Source organism: Ovis aries, chromosome 15, assembly GCF_016772045.2.
Source record: "Ovis aries strain OAR_USU_Benz2616 breed Rambouillet chromosome 15, ARS-UI_Ramb_v3.0, whole genome shotgun sequence".
Lineage (NCBI taxonomy): Eukaryota > Metazoa > Chordata > Mammalia > Artiodactyla > Bovidae > Ovis > Ovis aries.
Genome location: NC_056068.1, coordinates 7,707,542 through 7,727,440, shown reverse-complemented (window position 1 = coordinate 7,727,440; position 19,899 = coordinate 7,707,542). Strand labels below are relative to the sequence as shown.

General features: G+C 38.9%; 1 protein-coding gene across 1 annotated transcript in view; it reads left to right on the top strand.

Moving 5' to 3' along the window:
• The window catches only part of ARHGAP42 (Rho GTPase activating protein 42), a 335,206-nt gene that overhangs the window by 282,129 nt on the left and 33,178 nt on the right, over positions 1-19,899 (top strand). The window contains exon 13 of the mRNA XM_004015979.6: positions 19,422-19,484. Within this exon, the coding sequence (XP_004016028.2) occupies positions 19,422-19,484 (63 nt within the window). The remainder of the gene's footprint in view (positions 1-19,421; positions 19,485-19,899) is intronic.

Sequence of the window (19,899 nt, the reverse complement as noted above, 5' to 3'; positions counted from 1 at the left end):
TGCCTCCTGAGAAATCTGTATGCAGGTCAGGAAGCAACAGTTAGAACTGGACATGGAAAACAGACTGGTTCCAAAGTGGGAAAGGAGTACGTCAGGCTTTACATTGTCACCCTGCTTATTTAACTTAGATGCAGGGTACATCATGTGAAATGCCATCCTGGATGAATCACAAGCTAGAGTCATGATTGCTGGGAGAAATATCAGTAATCTCAGATACGCAGATGATACCACCATTATGGCAACAAGCGAAGAGGAACTAAAGAGCCTCTTGATGAAAGTGAAAGAGGAAAGTGAAAAATTTACCTTAAACTTAAAATGCCTTAAGCATTTAGAAAACTGAGATCATGGCATCTGGTCCCATCACTTAATGGCAAATAGATGGGTAAACAGTGGAAATACTGAAAGACTTTAATTTCGGGGGCTCCAAAATCACTGCAGATGGTGACTGCAGCCGTGAAATTAAAAGACGCTTGCTCCTTGGAAGAAAAGCTATGACTAACCTAGACAGCTTATTAAAAAGCAGAGACATTATGTTGCTGACAAAGGTCCATCTAGTCAAAGTTATGGTTTTTCCAGTAGTCATGTATGGATGTGAGGGTTGGACCATAAAGAAATCTGAGTGCCTTAGAATTGATGCTTTTGAACTGTGGTGTTGGAGAAGACTCTTGAGAGTCCCTTGGACACCAAGGAGATCCAACCAGTCCATCCTAAAGGAAATCAGTCCTGAATATTCACTGGAAGGACTGATGCCAAAGCTGAAACTCCAGTACTTTGGCCACCTGATGTGAAAAGCTGACTCATTGAAAAAGACCCCTACGCTGGGAGGGATTGGGGGCAGGAGGAGAAGGGGACGACAGAGGATGAGATGGTTGGCTGGCATCACTGACTCGATGGACATGAGTTTGAGCAAGCTCTGAGAGTTGGTGATGGACAGAGAGGTCTGGTGTGCTGCAGTCTGTGGGGTCGCAAAGAGTCAGACACTCCTGAATAACTGAACTGAACTGATCCAATTGTTGTCATAAAATTGTTCTTAAAAGTCCCCCATGATTCTTTGTATTTCTCTACTATCACTGCAATTTCTCCTCTTTTCATTTCTCGCTTTGTTTGAGCCTTCTCTCTTTTATTGGTTAGTCTAACTAAAAGTTGGTCATATTTGTTTATCTTTTCAATGAACTAGCTCTTGATTTTCATCTTTCTTATTATTATTGTTTTAGCCTCTGTTTTATTCATTTCCACATTAATCTTTATGATTTTCTTCCTCCTCTTACCTTTGGACTTTGTTTTTCTTTTTCTAGTTAGATTGTTTGAGATTTGTATTTTTTTCTTTAGGTAGGCCTGACTTCCTTCTTAAAAACCTTTTCCAGGACTTAGTTGGTGGTCCAGTAGTTAAGAATCCACTTTCTAATGCGGGGATCCAGGTTTGATCCCTGGTTGGGGTACGAAGATCCCATATGCTGCAGGGCAGCTAAGCCCACTCACCGTGCCTACTGAGCCCCTGTAATCTAGAACGTGTGAGCCACAACTGAAGATGACCACTTGCCACAGTGAAGACCCAGGGCAGCCAAAAGTAATAGTTTTTAAAAAATTGCTTTTGCCTTGTCTCATAGATTTTGAAATGTTGTATTTCTGTTTTCATTGTTAAAATTATTTTTGATTTTCCCTCGGATTTCTTCATTGACATTGGTTGCTCAGTAGTGTGCTACCTAATCTCCATATATTTGTGATTTTTTTCAGTTTTCTCTCAGTTCTGGTTTCATACCATTGTGGTTGTAAAAAATGTTTGACATGGTTTCAGTCTGCTTAAATTTATTGAAATTTGTCTTGTTGCTTAAAATGTAATATATGCGGAAGAATGTTCCATGTGTACTTTAGAGCAATGTATATTCTGCTGCTTTTGGATAGAATGTGCTATGCATTATCTATAAGTATAGCTGATCGAATATGTTAAGGCCAATGTTTTCTTAATAATTTTCTGTCTGAATGATCTGTCCATTCATGAAATCAGGGTGTTAGCGTTCCATGCTATTATTGTATTCCTGTTATTTTTCTCCCCTTAGGTCAGTTAATATCTGCTTCCTATATTAAGGTGGTCTTGTATTAGTTACTCTATATTCAAAAATATTATGACCTCTTCTTGGATTGACTCCTTTATCCTTAGGTAATGCCCTTCTTTGTCTCTTATTACAATCTGTACTCTAACTTCTCTTTTGTGTAATGTAAGTATAGCTACACCAGCTTTCCTTTTGCTTCTGTTTGAAAGAAACATCTTTTTTCATTTCTTTACTTTGTCTGTTTGTGTCCTCAGATCTAAATTGAGTCTCTTGTAGGCACTATATGATTGTGTCTTTTTCAAAATATGTTTAGCCGCTCTGGCTTTTGATCAGAAAGTTTTGTCCATTTAAATTTAAAGTGTTATTAACAAGTATGTATTAATGCTTCCTGTCATTTTGTGACTTGTTTTCTAGTTATTTTTATAGTTTCTCTCTGTTCCTTTCTTCTCTGGTTCTCTTTCCTGTGATTTGATGACTTTTTCTCACATTATGTGTATATCTTTAGTGTATGTACAATAGGTTTTTGGTTTGTGGTTTCTATGGAATTCATAAATAAAAAACGTGTATGTATGTGTGTATAGTAATCTATTTTAAGCTGAGAGGAAGTTAAGTTTTGACACATTCTAAACATTAAAAACATCTTTAGTTCTCCCACCCTCATTTTATATTTTTGACGTTATATACGGTTTTTATTTCCCTTAATTATTGTAGTTATTGTTAATTTTACTTGCTTTTGTCTTTTAACCTTTATTCTAGGTTTTTAAATGGTTAATTTACTAACTATACTATATGTTTCCCTCTACTCGTGAGATTTTGACTTTCTTATGTTTTCTTGTTACTATTTAATGGCTTTCTTTGTCATCTTGAAGTTCCTTTAACATTTCTTGTAAGGCAGATTTAGTGTTGATTATGTTTAGCCTTTACTTCTGTAGAAAACTATTTATTTCTCCTTCCGTTCTGAGTAATAACCTTGCCTGTGGAGTATTTTTGGTTGAATGGTTTTTCTTTTCAGTACTTGAAATATATTATGCCATTCCCTGTGGCTTGTAAATTTTTCGCTAAGAGATCAGCTGATAATCTTCTAATGTTTCCCTTGTATATAACAAGTTATCTTTTCTTTTTGCTTTTATGATTCTCTCCTTGTCTTAATGTTTGACATTTTAGTTATAATGTGCCTTCGTGTAGATCTCTTTGGGTTCATCTTATTTGGAATGCTCCATGCTTCCTCACGTTTGTTCTTACCCCTAGTTAGGGATGTTTTTAACCATTGTTTCTTGAACTAAACATTCTGCCACTTTCTCTCTTCTCTTTCTGGGACCCCTACAATGAGACTGTTATTCTTCTTGATATTGTACCATAGGTCTCTTAAATACTTTTATTTCTTCCGATCTATTATGATGAATTCCACTTTCCTGTCTTCCAGGTTGCTGATCCTTTCTGCTGCTTCATTTAGTCTTCTACTGAAACCCTCTAGTATATTTTTCTTTTCAGTTAGAGTATCCTTGAGGTCCATGATTTATCTTTGGTATTTACTTATATTTTCTATCTTTTTGTGGAAGTTCTCATTGTATTCATCTGTTCTTCCAAGAGATCAGTGAGTGTGTTTATGTCCATTAAACTATCAGGTAAATTACCTCCATTTCAGTGAGGGATTTTTTTTCCTGAATTTTTGTCTTTTCTTTTGTTTGCAGCACATTCCTCTGTTTTCTCATTTTGCTTGTCTCTCTGTGTTTGTTTCTACGAATTAGGCAAAGCAGTTACTTCTAGTCTTGTTGGAGTGACTTGTAGGAGGTGAACCTTCTTTTTCAGCCCTGCCCTAGCTCTTTGTTGTCTCTGGAGCATTTGTAATTATCTAAGTAGTTTTTTATTCTTGATAGGTCACTATCAGTGTTCCACAGAGAGGGATCTAATTCACCACTTAGCTTTAGGCTGTTTGGAATATAGACCTTTGGGAATCAGCTTTTAAAAAGTGTGTGTGTGTGTGTGTGTGTGTGTGTGTGTATGTGTGTGTGTGTGTATACACAATTTTATGTGACCACTGTTATAACCTCTGCTAGCTTCAAGTGGTTCTGAGGTGTCCCCTTGGTGACAGTTGCCAAAATCAGAGCTCCAAATGGACGTATCAGCTTCTCTCTGGCAGGTACAGGTGAGCGGTCACAAGGCCATAGAACGATGTGAAGATGATTCCCCGAGTCTGTGTTCTCTGTTCTGGGAGCTCCTCTGCAGCTTCTAGATACATGGTACCCTGGAAGCCTTGCGCTCACTTGAGCTCTGGGACAAGTAATTAGGGCTTGTTTCACAGGAAGTCCAGGGGTGTGTTTCAGTCTACTGTCTATATTTTGGTGATGGTTCACTACCATGAACTGTCTCTTCTATTGTTTCAGACCCATAAGGCCCAGAAATCCAGTCATCCCTGTATCATAGCCAGGTGGTCAAGGTGTGTCTCCTGTATAGGGTGAACATTCCTGACAGCTCAGTGGGCGCCAGGAGAGCCTAGCATGGGATTGCTGACTGCACCAGTGCTACAGGAGTGCGCGGTAGCCCACTGGCCACAGTGAGGCCCCAGGAACATGGGGGACAGGGTGAGATCACAGGCTGCAGCAGGACCACAGGGACATGTGGGTAAGCCCCCTGGCTTCAGTGGGACCAGGAAGAGCATGGAGGCAAGGGAAGTCCTATGGCTCTAGCAGTGTGATAGGAGAGCCCAAAAAGATCAGCTCCTGTGTCTCAGGAGGTTCTCACAGACTTCTGCACTCCAGGCAGAGCCTTCAATCTTAACTAATCGATCTCCTTCATATATGGTCTAGTAGCTTGCCACACTGTTGGGTTTGTGCTGAGTCCTGGTGTGAGTTGCTCAGCATGAGGCAATTTTTCAGTCCCTTCAGCCTTTTGCATTTTCTGAACATCCGCCCTGTTGGTTTTCAAAGCCAAAAGTATTGGGAGCTCATCTCTCCAGTGCAGGTTGTAAGGTTTGGGGTGCCTGATATGGGCCACAAACGCCCAGCTCCTCTGGGAGAAGTTCCACATGTGTGAGGTCTCTTGTGCCTCCGGCTTGCTGTGCCAGAGGTGAGATTTTGGGTGAGACTGCACCTCTGACTCTCCTACCCATGTTGATGTTGTCCTTTAATCCTTTGTTGAGGAACGTTTTAGCCAGTTTTTTGGGTCTTTTTCAGAGGAAATTGATCCATTGTATAGTTGCAGATTTTGTGTGCCTGTGGGAGGAGGTAGAATCAGCATCTTCCCAAGTCAGCACCTAGATTCAACCTCCATCACAGTTACTTTTATCACAGAGGTATTATGTAATATTAGAAGTTAACTTTGGAAAATCACAGTAATACACCTTTGATCTGATGATATTCAGCAAATTTGAAATTTTCATTCAAAGAAGTTTCTCATGTTAAAACCACTAACTGCTGGACTTTATAGTAACCTATTTAATTATTTATTTACTATTTATTACTTAGAAGTATATACCCTACTTTATCCCAGAAAGAGATTTGAGGCAATTAATATTTAGTTTTATTTTCTTTAAATGGCAATAGAAGGCTTCTTTTATTTTTTCTGCTCCAGTTTACAAGATTGAATACATGAACACTGCTAATTTTAGGAAATTATGTACAAGATTGTGAGGTTTAAGGACATGGTCAAAACACCTTGTTTCATTACTGAATCCTTAGTATCAAACCATTCTGAATGAACACATTTTATGTATTTTCCATCATACTGTGAATCCTTTTTAATCATCTGCCACCTTTAATCCTTGGTTAGTTTAGAGTATTTTCATATGTAATTTATAGTAGTCAAATAATTTGACATTTAAAATCAAGTTTTATATGTTTCTAAGGTTGTATGTATATCCTTTAAAGCACTTTCAAATTTTATTTTACTTAATTGACTTTCTCTCATAATGTCTAAATTTATTTTTAAAACAGCCTAATAACCCTGACTTTTATATTGCTATTAAAATATGTTAGAATGGAGTATAGATTAAAAACTCGGAAAGCACTCATTTGAAAATCATAAATATTGAGTATATGTGAAGCCTGTCATTTTATCTGAATGAAGTGCTTCCTAGTGATTAATTTCAAAAATTATCAAAAGAAAATACATAATTTAAAATACCTTTAATGTTAAAGATTTTTAAAATATGCCCAATTTGTATTCTTGTGTTTCTTTCTTTATTGCCAATCAGAGTGATTAGTATATCTTTCATTGCCCACTTTTATCTAATCACAAAAACATTAACCAGCCATTAAGAGGTTTATAAGTACTGAATGTCCATTCTAAACAATTACCTAAAAAGTAATCTGTTGTGTAATTTGCATTTGTCTAGAGTTTGAAATGTGTTTTCTAATACTGGTTTCATTGTTGAAATTCAGTATAAAGATAGTCCTTTCAAATTCAAATGAACCTTCTCAAGGACAATCCCTGAAAAACAAATGAACATCTGTATGATACTGAATAGGGCTTTTGAATAGGATGTGACCAAGTCAATCAGAATATACGTGATAGTTAATGCACCTTGGAACTAGTTTTTTTTTTTTTAAATCATAATTAGGTAACTTGAATGAGAAAGTTGTCAAATATACTTATGCTGTGATGGAGGGAGATTATACTTCTTCTTGTAGTAAAGACTTATTTTTTGGAAATCAGCTTTCCTGTAGTCTCAGGCACTTGAAGCATCTCTTTGCCACCAGGTACAATTATAAATTGATATGTCTTTCAGAAAAACGGCAGTCCAAGGGTCCATGTGTTTGCATGATTTATCACATTCTGACTATTTTGATGTGACATATTAGTTTCCCACCAGTTCCCTCAGTTCCTTGTGACAGATCGCATTTCTCCTCCATAGTTCTCCATGCAAACTTCCCCTGAGATGTGTGCTCAGCACATTATTTGTTCTTATTCTTGATTCTGAAAACTTGGCCTCTTTGCCCCAGTGCTGAATGGAATCTTGGTGACAGTGTTTTGGATGAAATAGAAAAGAATAGCTTTATTGCTTTGCCAGGCAAAGCAGGGCACAGAGAGCTCCTAACGTTGAAAATTGTGTTCCCCCTCCCCCGCCAAAAAAAACCCAACAAACTAAAACACTGTGTGTCCCAACCCAGGAGGACTTGGTGAGGAGTTTTTTTAGCAGTAGCTCAAGGGTAGGGTTTCTCAGAAGTTCAGAGTGTGTGCAGGGCCTGCCCTTCTTTAAAGATAATCTCACAGTGAGCTGCTCTGGTTCTTTTCATCTAGTCTCAGGTGGTCTTCTCTGGTCTGAAAAATGCTGACATCTTCCTTGGTTAGGTTTTAGTTCTATGAAGAACTGTAAAGATATTGTTCTGTGTCTTCTGAGGAAGAACCAGGATACTTGCCCAAGGCTGCACTATTGTTTCCTGACTCTTCCTTCCTTGTCTCTGCATCTCTTCCCTTCCTTGATTAGCAGCCTCTTGAATCTGCCCTTGGGAACTCAGGGGAGGCTGTGGAGGCTGGAGTCTGTTCCCTACAAAGCAGGAACAGAAGACACAGAAGAACTTCCTGCCCAGGGGCCCCAGAGGGTCCTGCTTGGTTTCATTCTTACTTAGTTCCAGGAGGCTTTAATTGCCAAGGGGAAGATTTTGATCATGAAAAGGATGTTTAAATTACCTTTGCTTTATTGATAGGTAGCACTTGAAATTATAAATCTTAAATCTGTTTTGAATTTTATTTTTATTTATTGAATTTTATTTTTTCTTAAGCCGTAATTTTTCTTTAAACATTTTTAATCATCATACAACTCTTATTTATAAAGGTACTAATTTTAAAAGTAAGTCATTTTTACTTCTTTATATTTTCATAAATCTGCTAGAATTCTCCCACTTATGAATTTAATCAAGCAAGCTTCTATAAACATTGCTGTTCAGTAGCCCAGTGTGTCCGACTCGACCCCATGAAGTACAGCACGCCAGGCCTCCCTGTCCCTCACCATCTTTCAAAGTCTGCCCAAGTTCATGTTTGTTACATCAGTGATGCCATCCAGCCATCTCATTCTCTTGTGCCCTCTTCTCCTTCTGCCCTCAGTCTTTGCCAGCATCAGGGACTTTTTCAATGAGTCAGCTGTTCGCAACAGATAACCAAAATACTAGAGCTTCAGCTTCATCATCAGTCCTTCCATTGAGTATTCATGGTTGGTTTCCTTTAAGATTGACTGGTTTGATCTCCTTGCTGTCTAAGGGACTGTCAAGAGTCTTTGCCAACACCACAGTTCAAAGACATCAATTCTTTGGCATTCTGCCTTCTTTGTGGTCTAGGTCTCACAACCTTATGTGACAGTTGTGTGACAGTCAAGACCAGAGCCTTGACTATAAGGACCTTTGTCAGCAGAGTGATGGCTCTGATTTTCAACACACTGTCTTCGTTTGTCATTGCTTTCCTGGAAAGAAGCAGTTGTCTTCTTATTTCATGACTGCAGGCACCATCTACAGTGATTTTAGAGCCCAAGAAAATGAAATCTGTCACTGCTTCCATCTTTACCCCATCTATTTGCCATGAAGTAATGGGGCCTGGTCCCATCACTTCATGGGAAATATGGGGAAACACTGTCAGACTTTATTTTGGGGGTCTCCAAAATCACTGCAGATGGTGATTGCAGCCATGAAATTAAAAGACACTTACTCCTGGGAAGGAAAGTTATGACCAACCTAGATAGCATATTCAAAAGCAGAGACAGTACTTTGCCAACAAAGGTCCGTTTAGTCAAGGCTATGGTTTTTCCTGTGGTCATGTATGGATGTGGGAGTTGGACTGTGAAGAAAGCTGAGTGCTGAAGAATTGATGCTTTTGAACTGTGGTGTTGGAGAAGACTCTTGAGAGTCCCTTGGACTGCAAGGAGATCCAACCAGTCCATTCTAAAGGAGATTGGTCCTGGGTGTTCTTTGGAAGGAATGATGCTAAAGCTGAAACTCCAGTACTTTGGCCACCTCATGTGAAGAGTTGACTCATTGGAAAAGACTCTGATGCTGGGAGGGATTGAGGGCAGGAGGAGAAGGGGATGACAAGATGAGATGGCTGGGTGGCATCACCGACTCAATAGACATGAGTTTGAGTGAACTCTGGGAGATGGTGATGGACAGGGAGGCCTCACGTGCTGCAATTCATGGGGTCGCAAAGAGTCGGACACGACTGAGCGACTGGACTGAACTCAACTATGCTGAATGGGGCCAGATGCCATGATCTTAGTTTTCTTAATATTTAGTTTTAAAACAGCTTTTTCACTCTCCTACTTAACCCTCATTGAGAGGTTCTTTAGTTTCTCTTTGATTTCTGCTGTTAGAGTGATATCATCTGCATACTAAGGTTATTGATGTTATGTCTATATCTAACATATGTAGCTATATATTTGTCATATGTATGATATTTAGAATCATATCAAGTTATAATTGCAAAGCTATTAAATTTCATCCTCTAATAAAACGAGATTAACACCCTAATAAGACAGATTAATGATTCTGATAAATATAATCTCGCTAAACAACCAGACAACTTTTGTAGTCTAGTAAATTTGCTTAAAAATCCAGAAATTAATACGTTTTAAACTATTCTAAATTTTCTCAAATTACTTGTGAAATTGTGTAGCTGCCTCAGAAACGTCTTGCTACACATTCCTATAAAACCAAGTGACCCAAAATTGCGCTTGGTTTTGGTTGTTTTTACACATTCTTGGAGATTCAAATTTGTTTACAGAATCAGTGCTCTGTTTAAAAGTCAGGACCAGGGCATATGTCACCAATAAAAGTAACTCTGAGTAGTAGAGGCACAGGATTGAATGCACCTTCTAGAAGTAAACGCCCCTTGCTCTTGGTAGATATTTTAGTATTGCCAGTTTGCATGGGTGAGGCTTTCTAAACATTCTTCCAATCCAACATGCAATGAAGTGCTTTGCCAGTTTCTCAGAATTTCATCATTTTCCATGTAATTTTGAATAATCTACTACATCAAGGCCTTATATTTATTAATGGCTTTTGACTAGCTTAGGCTGTAATTTTACCCCCTTCTCATGTATCATATCACTGGTTTGCTAGTGATTTAACAAGTCATAAGATAACATTTTTATGCTAAGCTGTATTCCACATTCAAGCACTGATCCTATTGAGTAGCATCATATTTCCTTCCTAGTGATACATCCAGAATTTTATTTGTTTCAATTCAAAATTATATTCTAGTGATTGTGACGTGTTCGTCCTCTTTCATAAGTCTTGAATAAGTCCTGCAGGCTCATCCTGTTTTGAGTTTAGCAGCTATGTCTTCTTTACGTTTGTACCTTTGACCACTTTTCTATATGTCATCTTGTTTTTCTGCGATCTGTGTCGCCTTTTGACACTTGACTCTCTCACAATTGGCATCTGAAACCAGTACCAGCCCTTATTCATTTGCCACCTTGAAAAGTGCTTCTTTATAGCCTTGGCAATTCAGATGGATTCCTTTTGTGTTAAATTATTCCTATTATCCTTTGGAAACTCAGTTTTGCTAAGAAAGTGTTTGTGTTTTTGAATTGCAAAAGATAATAATGAAGTTTAGGATGGTAAAATACAAAACTCAGATAAAAATTTGTTTTGAATGTCAGCCATTGGGAGCCATCATGTGTCTGTGCTGTCGTGGACAGACATATGATCTTTCATAAGCAGCAGACAAAGAACTATCTAGTGTCCTAAAATAGGGCCATGCTGTGAATGTGCAGGGAGCACACACCATGAGATAGAGGATGAAACCATGCTGTGAATGCAGAGTAATGAGGCTCTTTGCAGCCTAACCTGAAAGTCTCCCTCCTTTGTGGTTACTCTTAATTTACCATTTTCAGAGGATGTGCTGCTATGCGTGCTCAGTTGCTCAGTCGTGTCCAACTCTTTGTGACCCCATGGACTGTAGCCTGCCAGGCTCCTCTGTCCATGGGATTCTCCAAGCAGGAATACTGGAGTAGGTTTCCATGCCCTCCTGCAGGGGATCTTCCCAACCCAGGAATCGAACCATGTCTCCCGCATTGCAGGCAGATTCTTTACCATCTAAGCCACCAGGGAAGAGTATAGATGTCATAAATCAGCCTAACATAATTCAGCAGAGAAGGAAAACTTGACTCATCTTTATGAAAAAAGTGTCAAGTTTAAAAGCTAGAGCACCAGTTCGTTACAGGATGTTAAATCCACAGATTCTTTGCTGGCTGTAAAATATCCCACAGTATCCTTTTCTTGAACTTAACTTGGGGAATTATTTTGAGAGTAGAGTAACTAAACAGATATCACTCAATTAAGATTAGAACCCAGCTGTTCTTCTAACCATACCACTGAAAATGTAATTATGCCATTTGAGCCCATTGTTCAAAAACACAAAGTGTTTGTCTTGACGCGTCTTTTCTTTTCCAAGACTCCCATAATGGCCCTAGTTGTTAACAGGAGTGGAGGCAGTTGTCCTTTTTCCTAGGCTTGCTTCTTCTGGCATTCTCTCTTGGTGCCCTGAGCCTTGTCTCCACTCATGCATATGTTTCATATGACGACTTTTCAGTTGATCCTTCTATCCCAGGTCTGCAGAAACTGGAATTGTGAAAGGCAAATTTTTTAGCTCTCATTCTCTCATACAATTCATTTCAGCAGTACTCCATTATGAAACTAATTTATTCTAATCATTGTGAATAAGAAAAAGGAAGTTCTTTCAAATGATGCTTTTCTGATTAAAGTCGCTATTAGGCTGTATAGTGGTAAAGTGTACTAGCAGTCAGTCTTTATACAAAACCAAAGGTATTGGACCAGAAGACACTTTCAGAATTTCCCAACAACTCCAAATTTCTGCCACTGTGTGTTTCAGTAGCTTTCCCCATGTGTACTCAAGGAATTTATTCTCCCAGGAATCAAACAGGAAAAGTGAACTCATTCTTATCCATGACAAGTGCTGTAATGTCATGAACGTTTGGGCAGTTCCTACTGCCCTTTAGATAGTTCTGTTATGGAAATTCTCAGACATCCCTGGCTTAATCATTTTCCTTCACTACATTCTCCTCAAAGCCTCTAATCAAGTACAGTTCTGTTCTCGTCACCAAGACCAAGGAAGAGAGTCAGAAATCAAGTCCCCTTCCTGGACAGAACAGAAAGAAAACAGTTTAGGTAAGGGCTATTAAGAGTTATCTGCTCTTCCTTTCAGTTCAGTTCAGTCACTCAGTCCTGTCCGACTCTTTGTGACCGCATGAACTGCAGCACGCCAGGCCTCCCTGTCCATCACCAACTCCTGGAGCCTACTCAAACTCATGTCTATCACATCAGTGATGCCATCCAACCATCTCATCCTCTGTCGTCCCGTTCTCTTCCCGCCTTCAATCTTCCCAGTATCAGGGTCTTTTCCAATGAGTCGGTTCTTCAGTTCAGGTGGCCAAAGTTTCAGCTTCAGCATCAGTCCTTCCAATGAATATTCAGGACTGATTTCCTTTAGGACTGACTGGTTTGATCTCCTTGCAGTCCAAGGGACTCTCAAGAGTCTACTCCAACACCATAGTTCAAAAGCATCAATTCTTTGGCACTCAGCTTTCTTTATATTCCAACTCTCACATCCATACATGACTACTGGAAAAACCATAGCTTTGACTAGACAGACCTTTGTTGGCGAAGTAATGTCTCTGTTTTTTAATATGCTGTCTAGGTTGGTCATAGCTTTTCTTCCAAGGAGCAAGCATCTTTTATTTTCATGGCTGCAGTCACCTTTAGGGAGAAGAGAAAAGGTCCTGTGGGAACCATGAATGCCCATAAACGCATTCATTTTCTTCTGTTTCTTTCCGGCCACGTGTACTATGATATTAGTTGTGTGTGATAGGAGCCTTTTAATCTGAAATGGCAGATTAGAAATGTGAATTCAAAATTGAAGGCAAGTGGTGCTTTGTTTTGTCAATCCTGGGAATGTATTGTAAGGCCAAGTAGATTACATCTGTAAGGACATGCTGGGTTTTTAATTACTAGGAAATTGAAGATACAAGGATTTTCACTTTTTAACTGCATGGAAGACTATTCTTTTTCTCATGGCTTTTGGAATTCTGTTGAGATTAATAGCCTTTTGTGTTGCTAAATTGCCTTTTGAAAACTTTACTTGAATTTCAGTAAAAACTTGAGCCTTCATTAGTTGTCAGGGGAAAAATAATAATGTTTCTCTTTAAGTTTTGATTGAATAAATTAAGTTCTTTAAGTTAGCCTATCTTCTGCTTTATGCCTAAAGGCCAAGTATCATTAATACTATAGGATTTCAATTCCTGGAAATTTGTGATAGTTGTACTCTGCCTAACCCTGGTCTTCACAGAGAGATACAGTGCTGGGTTAAGAGTCCTGCAGAGTTGACCAAAGCAGCTTCTGTTGGCTGATAAGCTCTAACCCTTTTAGAAGCCAGAGGGTACTTGAGCAAGGCTGCTACAAACCAGTAACTAGCCAGCCAGTGATCAGCAAGCATTTCTTGGGTGCCTGCTCTGGAGGCTTTGAGCAGTCCATGTTTCATACAGACAGGTATACTCCCCTCTCTACTGTCACAACAGGAATACTTGCACTCCACTAAAAAAAAGTTAGTATAAATTATCAACTTTTAATGGTGTGATCTTACTTAGGAAAAACACCTTACACTGATTTTTTCATTTGAACACTAAATTAGAGTTCCCAGTCTTTCTTTTATAAGCTATAGAGACCTATTTTTGCTGAATTCTCTTTAGCACTAGCATACTAAGTGGAATGTAGCCTTCATGGGTTTCGAAGATCGAAAGGATTCCTTTACAGAATGTACTCCTCCCTTACTTCCCTCAGAAGCACCGCTCCTTGACTTTCTCCTACATCAGTCACCGGGAGACTGAGGATTCTGGAGCGTGTTTAAGCCATATCGTGTTCTTCTCCTCAGACTCAGCAGAAACTGCTGAATTCTTGTGTGAAGGCAAGAGTAGTAGTTTGTAAGGCAGCCATGAATGGGTACTGCTATTATTGCCTTTTGATGTCTTTTTATAGGGATTGGCAAGTCAGTAGCCAGAAAACCTCTGCTACATTCCAGTTAAGCAAGTAAAAGTGTGGGATTGGCTTTCTTTCATTTAGTCCTTTTTGAGTAGAAGACTGTTTAAGTTATATATAATTAAATCAGAAACACCAGGTTAAGCTGTGGTTGAGAGACTTACCACAGTGAAGGTTCATGTCTTGATCATGCTGTGATTCTCTTCTTTATGGTTTTTCCTCTAAAATCCAAGCTCATGGAGTACCTTGTCTCTCTAACATTGATGATCTTGTGCCAGACAGGACTAGGAAATGTCAAGCTCCTACATATCAGTTCTTCCAGACTGGTGGATGACGATGTCTGTCACTTCCGTTCGTGTTTCATTGGCTAGTATATATCATATGACCAAACTGTTTTAGTGAGAGCCGAGAAACACAACCATCCTACAGGAAAGGGCAACAAATATAGGTGAATGGTAGTCCCAAGCTACTGTAATCGGTTTAGTTCTAATGAGAGGATGTGTCTCCTCATTGTTATTTATAGTAAACACATTCTTCCAACAACACAAGAGAAGACTCTTCACATGGACATCACCAGATGGTCAACACTGGAATCAGATTGATTACATTCCTTGCAGCCAAAGATGGAGAAGATCTACACAGTCAGCAAAAACAAGACCAGGAACCTCCTGTGGCTCAGATCATGAACTCCTTATTGAAAATTCTGATTCAAATGAAAAAGTAGGGAAAACCACTAGACCATCCAGGCATGACCTAAAACAAATACCTTACATTATACAGTGGAAGTGACAAAAAGATTCAGCGGATTAGATCTGATAGACAGAGTACTTGAAGAACTATGGATGGAGGTTCATGACATTGTACAGAGGCGGTGATCAAGACCATCCCAAAGGAAAAGAAATGCAAAAAGGCAAAATGGTTGTCTGAGGAGGCCTTAGAAATAGCTGAGGAAAAAAGAGAAGCTAAAGGCAATGGAGAAAAGGAAAGATAAACCCATTTGAATGCAGAGTTCCAAGGAATAGCAAGGAGAGATAAGAAAGCTTTCCTCAGTGAACACTGCAAAGAAATAGAGGAAAGCAATAGAATGGGAAAGACTAGAGATCTCTTCAAGAAAATTAGAGATACCAAGGGAACATTTCATGCAAAGATGGGCACAATAAAGGACAGAAACAGTATGGTCCTAACAGAAGCGGAAGATATTAAGAGGAGGTGACAGAATACACAGGAGAACTATATAAGAAAGATCTTCACGACTCAGATAACCACGATGGTGTGACCACTCACCTAGAGCCAGACATCCTGGAATGGGAAGTCAAGTGGGCCTTAGGAAGCATCACTACAAACAAAGTTAGTGGAGGTGATGGAATTCCAGTTGAGCTAGTTCAAATTCTAAAAGATGATGCTGTGATAGTGCTGCACTCAGTATGCCAGCAAATTTGGAAAAGTCAGCAGTGGCCACAGGACTAGAAAAGGTCAGTTTTCATTCCAACCCCAAAGAAAGGAAGTGCCAAAGAATGCTCACACTACCACACAAATGCACTCAACTCACACACTAGCAAAGTAATGCTCAAAATTCTCCAAGTCAGGCTTCAACAGTACATGAACCATAAACTTCCAGATGTTCAAGCTGGATTTAGGAAAGGCAGAGGAACCAAAGATCAAATTGCCAACATCCGCTGGATCATCAAAAAAGCAAGAGAATCCAGAAAAACATCTACCTCTGCTTTATTGATTATGCCAAAGCCTTTGACTGTGTAGATCAAAACAAACCGTGCGAAGTTCCTAAAGAGATGGAAATATCAGACCACCTTACCTGCCTCCTAAGACGTCTGTATGCAGATCAAGAAGCAGTAGTTAGAACTGAGCATGGAAAAACAGACTGGTTCCAAATTGGAAAAAGGGTGTGTCAAGGCTGTGTATTGTCACCCTGCTTATTTAACTTCTATGCAGAGTACATCATGAGAGACACTGGGCTGGATGAAGCACAAGCCTGAATCAAGATTGCCCGGAGAAATATCAATAACCTCAGATACCAGATGTCACCACTCTTATGGCAGAAAGCAAAGAGGAACTAAAAAGCCTCTTGATGAAAGTAAAAGAGGATAATGAAAAAGCTGGCTTAAAACTCAAGATTCCAAAAAACTAAAATCATGGCATCCAGTCCCTTCATTTCATGGCAAATAAATGGGAAAACAATGGAACCAAGTGACAGACTTTATTTTCTTGGGCTCCAAAATCACTGCAGATAGTGACTGTAGCCATGAAATTAAAAGACACTTGCTCCTTGGAAGAAAAGCTATGACCAACCTAGACAGCATATTAAAAAGCAGAGACATTACTTTACTGACAAAAGTCCATCTAGTCAAAGCTATGGTTTCTCCAGTAGTCATGTATGGATGTGAGAGTTGGAATATAAAGAAAGCTGAGCACCAAAGAATTGATGCTTTTGAACTGTGGTGTTGGAGAAAACTCTTGAGAGTCCCTTGGACTGCAAGGAGATCAAGCCAGTCAATCCTAAAGAAAATCAGTCCTGAATATTCATTGGAAGATCTGATGCTGAAGCTGAAACTCCAGTACTTTGGCCACCTGATGTGAAGAACCGACTCATTGGAAAAGACCCTGATGCTGGGAAAGATTGAAGGCAGGAGGAGAAGGGGACGACCGAGGATGAGATGGTTGGATGGCATCACTGACTCAACGGACTTTAGTTTGAGTAGGCTCCAGGAGTTGGTGATGGACAGGGAGAGGCCTGTTGTGCTGCAGTCTGTGGGGACATGACTGAGCGAGTGAACTGAACTGATGCCTTTTTGAAGAATAATGCTCCAGGCAGATAGTACCTCAATCCCCAGTGACTTCACCGCTGCCCAAAGAATGCCTTGTTCGTATGATTTGTATATTTAAATGTTACATTCCCCTGTAGTCAGTAACGATGATGATGGTAAGAGCCAACACTCTATAGCACTATATTCTCAGTACTCTTCTGGAAGATTTGTAAATGTTAACATATTTCATCTAGGAATAGCCCTATGTAGACAGTATTACTTTTATCCTTATTTTATGGAAGAGGAAAATGAGATAGAGAAAGAATCAAAACTATCCCCAGTAATAGTTACTAAGTGGGAGAGTAACTGTTGTCCGTTTCTTCTGTTTAGCACTAGTGGCTGACTTTTTTTGTTGCTGTTTTTATCATTTCTTCTGTTTCTGTGATGTGTGCATAGGACCACATGAAGAAGGAATCCAGCATCTAATTGCATTTATTCCCACGTTTGTTGTTCTTCAGTAGTTCCTGTGGTTTTGTCTTCATCTTACTGCAAGATATGTAGTGTGATTTCCCTCATTTTAATTAATTAATTTATTTTTTTACCTAGTCCTTCTTTTTCTTTCTTTCTTTCTTTTTTTAATCTCAGTTTTATTTATTTATTTTTTTTACTTTACAATATTGTATTGGTTTTGCCATACATTGACATGAATCTGCCATGGGTGTACATGTGTTCCCCATCCTGAGCCCCCCTCCCACCTCCCTCCCCATCCCATCCCTCTTAGATGAAAGGATAGCATTCATAAAGGTTCACAGGCACGCTTCCATCATAAAGCAGTGGAGTTGAGATCGAACCCCAGGTTCACTTGGTTCTAAGCAAAGCTGAGTGTTACATCTATCCCAGAACCTCCGTATACTGGTTCAGGCAATAGCAAAGGATGTTCAAAGGCAATAAAACAAAAACGCACGGTTATTTTGGCCAACACAATTTATTCTTTCACATCTTGACAATTATTTTACAATATTACGATGGTTTTTGCCATACATCAACATGTATCTTTTAGAATTAGTGTTCTGTGTTTTGTTTTTTAATTCCCCCTGGGAGTAGAATTGCTGGGTTATATGGTAGTTCTGTTTTTCACTTTTTTGAGAAACCTCTATACTGTTTTTCACTGTGGCTGCACCAATTTATATTCCTACCAACAGTGTACACAGGCTCTGTTTTTTTCCACATCCTTGCCAACATTTGTTATTTGTTTTGTTGGGGTGTGTGTGTGATGGCCATTCTGATCGGTGTGAGGTGACATCTCACTGTAGTACCTCTAGTTTTTCAGTTTCTCATTTCTCATCTCAGATTTCTCAAACCTTTCAGTCAATTCAGTTTCAATGATTTTCTATGCCTAGCATTTCTCCAGAGGTTTTTCATCTTTCCTGGCACCTTTTTCTAGCCTAATTTTTTGATGTATATTTTTTTGTGGATCTGTGATGCTAAAGCTGAAACTCCAGTACTTTGGCCACCTCATGCAAAGAGTTGACTCATTGGAAAAGACTCTAATGCTGGGAGGGATTGGGGGCAGGAGGAGAAGGGGACAACCAAACATGAGATGGCTGGGTGGCATCACGGACTCAATGGACATGAATCTGAGTGGAGTTGGTGATGGACAGGGAGGCCTGGCGTCCTGGGATTCATGGGGTCGCAAAGAGTCGGACACGACTAAGTGACTGAACTGAACTGAACTGAACTGATGTCATTACCTGTATGTGTTTAATCCACCATCTTTAAATGGAAACCAGCTTTAATTTTTTAATGGTTTGTCTCTGTCTTCATAAATTATTCTTTGGGATATCATATATTCACTATATTTGGTAAAAATTTGTATTATAATATCAAAACTTTTTGAATTTTCCCTGTCGGTTATTATTTGGTATGTTTAAATCCTTTCTCCTTAAACAAGTAGTCTAATTTGGTTTGACCTCTAAACCTTAAGAAAAACTGTCAAAAAGCAATGAAAATAAATTGTACTTTCTTAATGGAGGATCTTTGAGAGGATTTTTAGTGGACTTACTATGCATATTTTAAACTATTTTGAATATGATATGAAATGAAATAGAATAGTACATAGAATTCAGGAGACCTGAGTTAAAATGTGGCTCTAGACCTTGGAACAGAAAAAAGCAGTTTTCAGCAACTTGGTAAATCACCTTAAGATTATAGTGCTTTATCTCTACCTCATAATGTTGTTTGGAGGAGCTCATGGGAAAAACACATGAATACCTTTGTAATATAATTATTAACACACAGTAAAAGTTTATTTTTATTGTATTTGCCTCTATCATCCAGAAAAATATATAGTAAAGGATAATGCTCATTTTAGGGGAAACGGATGGGCTCAATTTTACATATTACTTTCTGTGAAAGATCTGTGTTTCTAATGAACCAAGTTGACATAAAAACATTCGCGAATATGAACCTCCCTCTTTCACTTCTACCCCCAAATAAAAAATCAGATGCTAACCAAAATATTTGATAAATTCAGTAACAACCTATGTGCCATCAAGCCCTGAAACAGGAGAGCGGACTGAAGCAGTAATGTTAGTTCATCATAAACACTTAATATGGTTTTCCTTTATTTTCAGTGTACTTAAATGAAGCAGGCTTCAACTTTGTGAGAAAATGCATCCAAGCTGTGGAAACGCGAGGTCAGTGCTGCCTGATGGGTACACCATTACTGTTGTGGTCCCTTCTTACATAGAAACTGCTCAGAAATCAGAACGTACTTTGTTATCAATAGGAGCTTAATTTTAAGAAACATATGATTTATAAATTATGCAAACATGTAAATAGCTGTACTTTGAACTTCAGTTTGCCAAAGTCATACTACAAACATACTTCTTCTTCATGAAGTTTCATGATACAGCCTCGCTTTACTTTGATGGACTGATATTATTATTTTTTTCCAAGCTGTAGGAAGTAAGACTCCCGAGGAGTTTGAATTCAGCTCTCCTCCTTCCCTGCATTATATCTCAGAGTGATTTTCGTCACCATCAAAATTCAGCACCTGTCTTCATTCTAGTCATGACCTCTGTCCTGAAGTCCACTCTAGTTGCCTTTTAC